The sequence below is a fragment of the Vipera berus genome (assembly GCF_964194415.1).
Source record: "Vipera berus genome assembly, chromosome: 6".
Taxonomy (NCBI): domain Eukaryota; kingdom Metazoa; phylum Chordata; class Lepidosauria; order Squamata; family Viperidae; genus Vipera; species Vipera berus.
In genome coordinates this window covers 63,748,334-63,760,079 of record NC_138208.1, presented here as the reverse complement: position 1 = coordinate 63,760,079, position 11,746 = coordinate 63,748,334, and the positions used below count along the sequence as shown (strand labels likewise).

Genomic DNA, 11,746 nt, shown 5'->3' with positions numbered 1-11,746 from the left:
TGGTTTGTGTTGTGCTGTTGAGAAGTGTACTTTATCATTCCTCCCCCTCCTCCATAGGCTTTTGGAGATATTATATAATTCTTGTCATTTCCTCCAAACGATCAGAGCAGCCTTTTCTGTGTCCCTATCCTATTTACTACCTGATCAAACAAGTTAAGAAGTTCTCACTGATAGAAGACTTTAGCTGCCAGCATCAACTCCTCTCTTTTCCAAACACTATTTACATGTTCCCAGTTCCCAGTGCATTAAGAGTCAGGAGATCTTAATGGGTTTTCAGTCACAGACTAAAGGGAGGAAATTACGAGTACATCACGATTACATCCTCTGAGCTCACTGCAACAGGACAGTGTCACGTTTCATTTCACTGCTGTTAGTTCCAGTAAAGAAATGGCTTCAGACTGAGTTAAAAAAGAGGGGAAACAACATAAAAGCAGGAAAGAATAAACATCCCAAACTCATTCTGACAGCAAAACAGAGTTTTATTGAAAAGATAAATTGCTTCCAACCCTCCTTGTATAATAGAATAAAATTCATTGTATTCACAGTGACAGTTCTAGCAAAGTCTGAGCCAATTCAGAACTAAAGCATCCTCTTTAGGAAAGAATTCAAGATTCCTTTATCAAGCTGATGCATTCAGGAAATCCAAGAACTGTATCTCTTTTAAAGTTACGCATCCAGTTACTCTTTTGCCACAAACACTGAATATTTACCAAAAATAAAGTCATAAGAAGATACAAATCTCAAGGAACCTAAACAACCTTGGAATTCTGATGATGCTGAAATGGCTACAGACTTCTTCCTTTTTAAGTACTGTTGGCTGGAGTCAAAAGACCCTGTTAGACATAACAATAGCTTTGAGGGTGTTTTTTCTCTCTCTGAACTAGTTCTTATGCAGCAAATTTATGATTACAGAAAATTGCTGAACTTCAGAATAAGGTTTTTTTTTCATTTTGAACACCAAAATGAAAAAGCAAGTAATATCCCATAAAAGAAGCAGAATTTCCAAAACCTGCTCAGCCAAAGCCAATTAAAATGGCATCATTAAAAAAGTCTCACATGTTCAAGGAATTCACAGGCACCAGAGGAAAATACTGCCCATTTACATTATCCTATATAGGGTTTGTGCCTAATTCAACATAGCTAACCATATTTTGATATGCATACAACCTACATACTATCACAGTGAGACATATTTTGATTTAAAGCAGATGACTTGCTACAGTACCTGAATCTGGCATGAGCTGTAAACCAATTTTATGTCCTTTGTATGAAGAAAAACAGCATATGAAAGTAAACTAGCATGTCACCAAATGTATTTCACATTATTTCCCTCCTTTTTTTTCCCTTCTGGAACAAGTACTGTAATTTTATGAACCAGAGATAAAAAGGGAAGAGCCACAAGGAAAGGGCACAATAAGAATTTCAGCTGATGATCTAGCAATTTACTGCAGCACCCTAAAGCAGGGGTGTTGAACTGCCGGCCAGGTCATCGGGAAACCACACCCACCCCATTGCTGGCAATGGTGAAAAAGTTCCAATACGTTGCGCAACGTCACGTGACATCGTGAGTTTGACACGTCTGCCCTAAAGGAATCACCCAACTATTGCAAATGTCTTTTTGTGCTAGCAGGCTAAGAGACAACCAAAGACTTTTAACTACTCTTGCTCTGCTCCTTTAAGTAATATAAGCAAGAGAAGCTTGGGCAGAGTGTAGATTTATTTATGCCAGTCTTTTTGTGATCTAAAATGCAGGAAATCGAATCAGCATAAAGGAAATTTCTGGCCCTTGTGAATATATTTAACATGTGCAGGTGTGTACACGTATGTGATATCAATAAAATCTCTCCCTGCTCCAACAGTGGACATAGGCAGTATTGCTAGCCCTACAAACATTTCTCCATTTAAAATATTCCCAACCTGTTTTTTTAATCTATTGTCAATTAAGTTATAGTCTGTCACCTTCTACAAAGGCTCACTGATTGTGTGCATAAATATTGGGTATTAAAAGCAGAGCAAATGCCAACAGCTGCCATTTCTCCAAATATATCCGGAAGCAGACTGAAGATGCTATTTGCAGAACTTAATATTTCCTGAGGGCAGTGTCCTTCAAGAGGGGCACCTCATTAGCTGAAAGATCATTCCCGATTCTTAAACAAAATAATAAAGATGCCTTTGAAGGCAGCACAGCAAAAATCCTTGGCCCAAAGAAAGAATATTGAAGGTAGTCACTGATGTCTCATGGTTTCAAACCATTCAACACAGGTGCAGCAGGAAACGTATGCTTGATGCTGGCAACAACAATCCTGCAATGGAGCTCCAGCTATCTTTTCTTCCAGGGCTTCTCCTTTGGTGTGGGAGGACAATAGAAAAGCCCGTTACCTCTGGTCTATCTTCTGCTTCTGCAAGCTGAGTGAGGTGAAACTGGCTAAGAGGTCAGTAACTTCATCCACCTGCCGGGGGAAGCACATGAGATGATGATGTAGGACCTGAAGATGAAGAATCCTACAAAAATGGACAGCTTGCAGCCTAACCCCTTTTTGCAGCAGCTGAAGTCCCTCAACCCAATTGTTTTGCTGAAATCCAGCAGCAGCAAACCATCCTACAATGGCAATAGCCCATGGGCGAAAATTGGGTCATTAATTCCCATGAAGGCGTTTAACAGACCTGTAACTGACTCCAAATAGCTACAAAATACAGTTAAAATAAGTGATGTATTTAAAATCAGACACTTTCCTACAATACCAATATATTCTGAATGTATTTATCCTAAATTCGAGTGATATATATGTATTTTGCCAATAATTAAAAATATTTCATAGTGATATGAAACAGTTTTTGGATCTCCCAGTTTCTCAAGTTGCAGAACTGCTCAGCTAGTACAAAATTTTCTTTGATCCCTCACCTGTTCTTTTGTGCTAGTCATCTGTAGCCTTGTGCAAAGGTCATCCAATTGTTCCCTCTGTTCATGACGCCCAAGACGGTCAAGATATTCCCGCAACATCTGGATGATCTAAAATAAACAACATGGAAATATGAGCTTTGCAGCAAACAATGAAAAAAGCCCAAATTTTTAATTGAAAATCCAATTCTGAAGCAAATCTGAAGAATTACTATAAACTTTTAGTAAAGTGAAAGGACAGAGACAACTGTAAATTAACTACCTGGGGAAAAAAAGAACTAAATAACATAAATATAACTGAAGGAATAAAACTAATTCTTTACTGAAACTCAAGGCACTCCCTTTTTTAAAAAGCAATAGTATTATTTATTTATTCGGTTTACAATGCCCCCCATCTCACATAGATGACTCTCAGCAGTTAATGAAGTTAAAATACAAAAAACAAAAAACAAAAACAAACCAAATGTTGACCTACTAGTCCTGTCACCATCAAAAACTGACCAGCGATGAACTCAAGGCAATCCAACAGCCTTCAACAGGTAAAGGATTAAAAATGAGATTAACCAACAGTTTTATTAGGGGCATTCAGGAGGCAAGGGTAGGATAGGCAAAAAAGTTATACACAATGACCACAACTATGCAATCAAAGCTCTACCCATTTTTTGCAGGTAACGCATGCATGATATATGTAAAACTCTATTGTTAGATTAGACTTCATCTCTATTTTATAGGTATGGATACTGACAAGAGTAGCAAGAAAGCTACAGTGTTACAGCAAACATTTCCAAATCAAAACACTTGGGATCCACACGAACAGAAGACCCAAACTTTGCAGTGACTGTTATACAAATGCACTTAGTGCACTTATTTCAGAATGTAACATTTCAAATACATTGCCACAGATTTTGGAGTGCAGTAGACAGAAAGAAATGAAGTGTCATTCTGGCAAAATGCAGATCCTAAAGATACTATAGCTATAAAGAGCTAGAAGGTAAGTAAAACAAAAGGTAAATGTTTAATATGTACTTTAAAAACCTGTGCTTGTTTGGATTATGTACATATTTTTGAGAGTAGATTGGCTCTCTTCAGTATGTTTGCTTCATGATCTTACTAGCAATATACCTGGGACCTTCAGAGGCCAAAAAAGTTTGAAGCCTGTGGAAAAAAATATGGTAGAAGGCCATGTGTCCGCAACAAGTCACAGATAAAATAGGGGAGTGGAAACAAGCCTTTCTTTTCTATCTGCTCTATACTTTCTCTAATTTCTTTTTTCACAGTTGCCAGGGAGGTGCAGATTTTACTTCCAACAGGTACCTAATAAGATACGTAATAATTACCCCTTGACCTAAAACTTTTCAAAGATTAGATTTCTTTTTTTGTTTAGACTTATCAAGACCTCTGCCATATCCAACTAATCTGAGTGGCCAATTACATCTTAGAAGTTCAATCCTGGAAGCCAAAGGGCTTTTTCCCTTTCTAGTCTAGTGTGGGAATGAGGTTTATACACCTTTGCCTTTGTCTCAGAATCAGTGACACCAAACTCCTATATCCACATACATTTCTCAGTCCCAAATGTCTTCTAGGATGCCCAGAGACAACTCTTAAGTGTAAAACACCTGCAGCCCCTTAAATCCAGGATAACCTTTCTGGTACCTGCTTTACTTCAAGGCGCACAACCTCCAAGCTTTGTGAGAGGCCATCTTGCAGGATATTTAACTTTGACCTGGCCAAGTGCAGAGGGGTCCTTCCAGTTCGATCCAGGGCATCCACTCGAGCTCCTGAAATATGTAAATGCAGAGTAAGAAAAACATGTTGAAAGAGCACGAGAAGAAAGGTCAGCTTTAGAATTGCCAAAAAGAAAGGTTACCTCCACGGAGCAGCATGGTGATGACAGGAACATGGTTCGTGCAGGCAGCTGGGGAGGGGAAATATAAAACACAGAACTAAGGAGTGCTTTGAAGTAAAACAGTGGGGTTACACTAGGTCTGATCAGAATCACAACTTTATTTGTACAGTAAAGACTATATTTCCAAAAAGCTCCCTTTGTAAATATAGTATATTAACTAAGAATGCAAACTGAGAAATCTAATCTCAGCTTCATGTCACGGCATTAAGCAAATCAATGCAGTCTCACCAAATCTGTACTAGAGAAAGGCTGCAGAAAAAGTTAAGAATCTTATAGAACCTACAAGAACTAAACAGAATATCACCAGCTCTTTGGTGCAAGTTTAGGTGTGCTGGATCATTAATCTAAGTTTATTGAAATCCAATATTTTGAAACATGAGATATGGAACTGCTTACATCCAGATGTAATTTCCTTTTAAATAAAAAAATGCTAAGATATACTTTATAGAAATTATCGCAGTAAACATTAAGCTAGTCCTGAAAAGTAAATATTATGCTTTCTGTATGGCAGATGTGGGCCAATTCCAAAGGCAAAAGTTAGCATATGGTCACTCTCGGCTTGGTAATACTTGAATGGGCAATTTCCTGGTTTACTCTAAGAAATGTTTCCACGTGCGTCCCAAGCTATTGCTGCCTAAATTTGAAGCAAATCTAGTTTCAGCAGATTTCTTCAGGAAAAAAAAAAGAGAGAAGGCATTTCAGATAAATGATGCTTACCTAAATGCAAGGGAGTGTTCCCCAATCCATCTCGCTGGTTTGGATCAGCACCATGGTCTAAAAGCAACTGCACTAAAACATGAAGAAGAGTTTCTCAAGTTTACTTTGAAAACCATACAGAAATATCTCAGGTATTAGCCCAGGGTCATAATAGTTTTACAGAATTCATTCATTTATAGCAACTATTGGAGATGGATAGCAACCAGTCCTAGCTGCATCTCATCAAAATATATCTCTTTTCCTAAGTACTTTAATGGAACAGGTCCCCATAATAAAATGATGCTTTTGTGTCCCTTGAAACAGTCAAGCTTGCATATGAAGCGCTACTGAATGGGCCCCATTGTCTCAAGTTCACACAGAATTGCCAGCAAAATAAACTGCCACAGCACAATGTGAGCTAATCTGCCACATTTGGGGGCTCTTCAAAAGTAAAGGGATATCTATAATGAGGGTCATTGGCTTCAAAATGATGGTCATGATCAGAGGATTAAAGCTCAACTCTCTTTTAACATGCATTGCATTACTGTACCCATAAAAAGGGCCAAGGCTTTACTTGCCTAATAGTATCTGCCATTTTGAAACACAAGCATCACTGCAGATGCCCACCCCCACCCACCCCCAAATATCATTTGCCAATGAGAATATTAGCTCTCTCAGATCCTTCTTAATCACACTGACTCCAAGAATATACCAGCAATAATAATAATAATAATAATAATAATAATAATAATAATTATTATTATTATTATTATTATTATTATTATTATTATTATTATTATTATTATTATTATTTTATTTGTATACCGCCCTTCTCCCGAAGGACTCAGGGCGGTGAACAGGGCAAACATATAAAAGTACAAAATTACAAAAGTTAAAAAGAATTAAACAAAATGCCCAAGCTAAAACAGTAGGTAAATATATTTACAACAACAATAAAATCCCAACCCATCCCCCATCAGGCCAGGCCGGCTTGTTCGAACAAATAAGTCTTCAGATCGCGCCGGAAGGAGCGAAGGTCGGGCGCCATCCGGAGCTCAACCGGCAACCGATTCCATAAATCCGGGGTGCCCACAGAGAAGGACCTCCCCCTGGGGACCACCAGATAACATTCTCTGACCGGTGGCACCCTGAGGAGGCCCTCTCTGTGGGAACGCACAGGGCGGAGGGAAGTTGATGCTGGCAGAAGGTGATCCCTAAGGTACTCCGGACCCATGCCATGCAATGTTTAAGTACATCTTATTGAATAATATCACAGCTTTATCCATCGGCCTCCAGGGGCACTTTGGAAAATATGTAAAGTTAAGTAATGGACCCTCACATCTCAAACTGCCCATCTTTGAAGCAAGAAGCCATCTTAGACTTTACTCAACACTTGGTAACCAAAATGACCACAGTGAACTGATATTAGCTTAACTGAATCTGCCCTCTATCCAATATACAAGTCTCATTCAACCTAGAAAGGGACAGAAAAGTTTTAATTAAGGATGCTGGTGCTACCTATGTTCTTTTTCTTTTTCTATTCTTATTTTTTTTAACCAAATGTTTCAAGGAACACACCCAAAACCTGTTATAAAACCATAACACCTCTCTGAATTATTCTGGACATCAGGTAATCTCTGCAATATTGCATTTAGAATAGTCTTTCTCAACCTGGGCAAGTTTAAGAGGGATGGACTTCAACTTCCAGGATTCCCCAGCCAGCCAACCAGCCATGTTAAACTTTGCTTTTCTGGCTGGGGAATTCTGGGAGTTGAAATCCACCCATCTTAAACTTGCCCAGGTTGAGAAACACTGTTTTAGAAAATATACTTCATAATGATATCTCCACTTCTGACGTCTTTCTGTCCTGTAATAATCTATATCAGTGTTTCTCAACCTTAGCTAATTTAAGATGCATGGGCTTCAACTCCCAGAATTCCTCGTCCAGCATAGCTGGCTGTGGAATTCTGGGAGCTAAAGTCTATACGTCATAACTTTCCTAAGGTTGAGAAACACTGATCTATGTCCATTACTTCTGTCCATTACTTCTGCCTAGGAACAGTGAACTCCCCTGCTAAAATTTACAAATGCTTTTGAAAATCATCAGCAATGATGAAGTGGCATCTAAAGTGAGCATTCCCATTTTTTTAATTGGCTTACCAATGCGATCATTTCCATTACAAGAAGCAAAGTGCAGGGCTGTTCGACCCTTGTCATCGGCAGCACAGGGGTCTGCCCCATCTTCCAGGAGTTGCATTACTGATGCCACCAAATAAGAAAGAAAAGGAAGCATTAATAACCTGAAGATTTAATTGGCTAAAAAAAATCACCATCAGTATCCTAGCTTAAAATGTTGCAAAACTTTCAAAGAACGATACTTAATGCTGAAAGTTTATTTTAAAAGAAATAAATGATGCATGCACAAATTCATTCAGATCTTTTCAATATCCTTTCTTGCCAAACAATTCAGCATCAGTAAGTTACTTCCTTTCAAGCTCAAAGTGAAATAGCGAAAAAAGCATCCACAACCCCGCCCCCCTGCACATAGTAGTTGTTTCAATCAATGTGGACTTATATTTCTTTTAATGAAAACATTAAATGCAAATTTTAATCCATATCTGGACTTCGGATAGTTAGGACATTGTCTCTCCCAGAACTACACTTCTATTTAAATTTTGCTTCCTTATTCAATTGAAAGGAAAAAAAATTGACAAGTTCAAATATCTCACTACATTCTTCAGACAAATTAAGTCTAAACTTCTGATTTCAGCTAAAGTTTAGAAAGAGAATATTTAATATAGTTAACAAGATAAAGATAGAAAAAGTTCATATTCCTACAATGTAAACTTCTAGTAAATGTACTCGTCTCATAATCCTGATTGGCAATCAGGAACTGCATGCCAACAAATTAGATATGCAGGCAAATGAGGAAAGTGAAGGTGGAGGGTTAGCTAGCAAAGCACTGAAATCTAGCCCTCTGTATTTCTTCTAGCCAACATTTCCATAAACAAATTTCTTTGAGAAAATTATTTACAAGCCTCCACTAGTGTATTCATCTTACAATAAGACAGAATTGGTCAGGAAAGACTTAAAACGGAAACTAGGAGATAAAAGAAGATAAAACATAGGTAGAAGAAGGGGGAGGAACTAACATTTTTGTTAACAGACCCATTTTCAGGCCTACCTGAGTTTCCTCCAAGCTGATTTTTTTTTGTAAAAAAAACTTACATTCCAATGGAATTCTTAGGAATCTAATACTGTATTATTGAACATTCTCATCGTAAACAATCTGTTCCTGTTTACAGCCTGTCATTTTATAAGACCCATATTTCTCCAACAAAACCTACGTAGGGGAAAATACATGGAACTATAAATCAAATTCTGACCGATGCAATGTTACCTGTTTCCAAATCATTTGAATTAGCAGCTTCTCTCAATCTTTTTAAAGCTGTGGAAAAAGAGAGAGTTATTTCCTTCTCAGTTTAATTTTATAAAAAGCAAAACAAACACAAATATATCAGGTTTGGTTAAACGAAGGTTTTGTGACTCTTTTACTATACACAATCGACATCACAGGTGTCAAACGCGCCATGTCACGTGACGTGTTGCGACGTATCACAACTTTTTTTGCATTGTCGGAGCTGGGGTGGGCGCGGCCTCCGTACGATGCAACTGGCCCGTGGGCCGGCAGTTTGACACCCCTGATCCGCCCCTGATCCACCCCTTCTCCTCAAGGGTGATCTTTTACTGGCAGAATGCAGTGATGCAGTGTTTTATGTGTTTTATATGTGTGATAACTCTAGCTAGTGGATTCATAATTATTCAGGTGTCATGACTTTCTGTGGGAATTTTTTTTACTTCTTAAAATTAATTTTAGTATTGCAAACAGCAGCGAAACAGACCATCTCCTTCTCTTGGCAAAAAGGGTAGGTAATATTTTCCAAGTAGGGGGTCATGGGCTAGTTGGCCAAAGGAGGCATTTTCAACAATGTTCCTGGATGGGGCAAAGCCAAATAATTTTGACTTCTCTTTTTTCATAATTTGAGGGCTTTGGTATGATTTTGACTGAAAAGATCTTTCAAGAATTAATGACCCTTTTGTATCTGGAAAGAGAGGAGCACCAGAGTACAAGGTTTTCCCAGTTTGCTTCTCCTAAAAAAATTTACTCTGAGAAGTGAGCAAACTTTGTCCACATTTCTACTACTATTTATCCAGAATACATAAAACAGAACAGAACAAAACAAACTTCACAGGCTTCAATATATTACAAATTTTCCTAGCAGTAAGTTGCAATTAATAGTTATAACTGGATTGCTTTGACCAAATTTACTCATCACAAATCTGTTAATCCTTAATATATAACATAACACAAGCTACCTCATTTTATTCACAATTTAAACTACATGCATTCTTTTAATACAAAATCAGAATTCTGGTGACTTCATATCTAACAGGCAAAATTATTTCAAATGTACATCACTGAGCCATGCTTGTAATACATTTTTCTCTTCCCCGCCGCCCCATAATTTTAAGATCAACCACAACCCAGATCAGTGCTCTGCAGATGCATGAACGATAATTCCCTTGCACAGTCCAGTATTTTTATCTATAATATTTGTAGGCAATCCAATCAAACATGCTCCAGGTGGCACACAACAAAAGAAAAACAACATGGTTAATAAGCCCTCATTAAAACAAAACATACCACCCGTAATAGTACAATTAATGCTCGCAAGTGTTTTGGCTTGTTGAAATAAGCCAAAGCATCCTGCCAGGAGCAGTGTGTTCCAAAACATAGGAGCTATTATGAAAAGTCCTGTCCTTCATCCTGGTAACAGGGAAGGTTGTTGGACAATTATGAACGCCAACTGGAATAGATCAGGTTGGGGAAGGTTGGTTTGGATTATCACAGGAACAAGTATGTGTCCATGCCTAAGTGTGTTTCCTTGAATGTTTAGTCCCTTATCCATATCTACAGGTAGTCCTCAACTTATGACAACTGAGCCCAAAATTTATGTTGTTAAGTGGGACATTTGTTAAGTGAACTTTGCTCCATTTTACGACCTTTCTTGCCACAGTTGTTAAGTGAATCACTGCAGTTGTTAAGTTAGTAACACGGTTGTTAAGTGAATCTGGTTTCTCCATTGACTTTTCTTGTCAGAAGGTTGCAAAAGCTAATCACATGACCCTGGGACACTGAAATGTGGTAGATATCAACCACTTGCCGATCATCGGAATTTTGACCATGTGACCATGGGGATACTGCAATGATCATTAAGTTTGAAAAATGATGATAAGCCACTTTTTAAAATGCCCCAGTAACTTTGAACAATCACTAAACGAACTGTTGTAAGTTGAGGACTACCTGTATTTGACAACTCCATTCCAACCCGCTGCTTTTGCCTTCAGAGTACAGTAAAGCATGGAAGAGCTCCAAATTCCTGACGAAGCCACAGACTGGAGCTCCCCAATACCCCCTCCGCCTGCTGCTCCTAGACCAGGGGTCGGCAACCTCGGCTCTTTTATGACTCGTGGACTTCAACTCCCAGAATTCCTGAGCCAGCATAGCTGGCTCAGGAATTCTGGGAGTTGAAGTCCACGAGTCATAAAAGAGCCGAGGTTGCCTACCATCTCAGTCTCCGGTAAGGAGAGGGCGGCCGCCGGCCTTTCGGTCACGGGCTAAGAAGAGAGCGACCGCCCTCCCGCCTTAGCCGCACGGCCAGCCCCTCACCGTGAATCTCCTTGCCCAGAGGGCCCACCCTGCGGTGTAGCCGGGCGTCTTTGCGGCGGCGACTGATGATCTTGCACACGCGGTGTTCCGTCTGCCACGGCAGCTGCAAGTAGCCCAAAGCAGCCGGATCCGGGGTCTCGGGGATGGTCCGCAAGGCCACGCCAAGACCCGCCAGGGAAAACATGTTCGCGGCATCGGCTGGGCTGGCTTGGCCGGGGCTACCGCCTTCCATCCCTCCGGCCCCCCCACAAGCCTTCGCTTAAAGCGGGCCCAGAAATCCGAAGCTCGCTGACGGGAGGCGGGGGAATTCGCGTAACCATAGAAATAAAAGGAAGGGAACAAGGCAAGTAGCAGCCAATAGGAGTAGTCGGATGCCGTAAGCGACAGACTGAGAATGACGGGAAGGGAAACTTTCCTTAAAGGTGAGAATCCGGTCTACAGCCAAGTACGGAGTAAGATGCCTTTGGGCGCAAGACTGGGAAGGTTGATGGCCACAGTCGGCGATTATTACTGG

General features: G+C 39.6%; 1 protein-coding gene across 1 annotated transcript; it reads right to left on the bottom strand.

The window, feature by feature from the left end:
- Positions 1-458: 458 nt before the first annotated feature.
- On the bottom strand, positions 459-11,520 carry ANKRD54 (ankyrin repeat domain 54). The gene is made up of 8 exons (XM_081330498.1): positions 11,233-11,520; positions 8,902-8,949; positions 7,662-7,760; positions 5,523-5,594; positions 4,767-4,814; positions 4,553-4,677; positions 2,903-3,010; positions 459-2,450 (listed from the first exon to the last, which is right to left on the bottom strand). Exons 1-8 carry the CDS (start codon positions 11,462-11,464, stop codon positions 2,376-2,378), a joined length of 807 nt encoding a protein of 268 aa, XP_081186624.1. The 5' UTR covers positions 11,465-11,520; the 3' UTR covers positions 459-2,375.
- Positions 11,521-11,746: the final 226 nt, after the last annotated feature.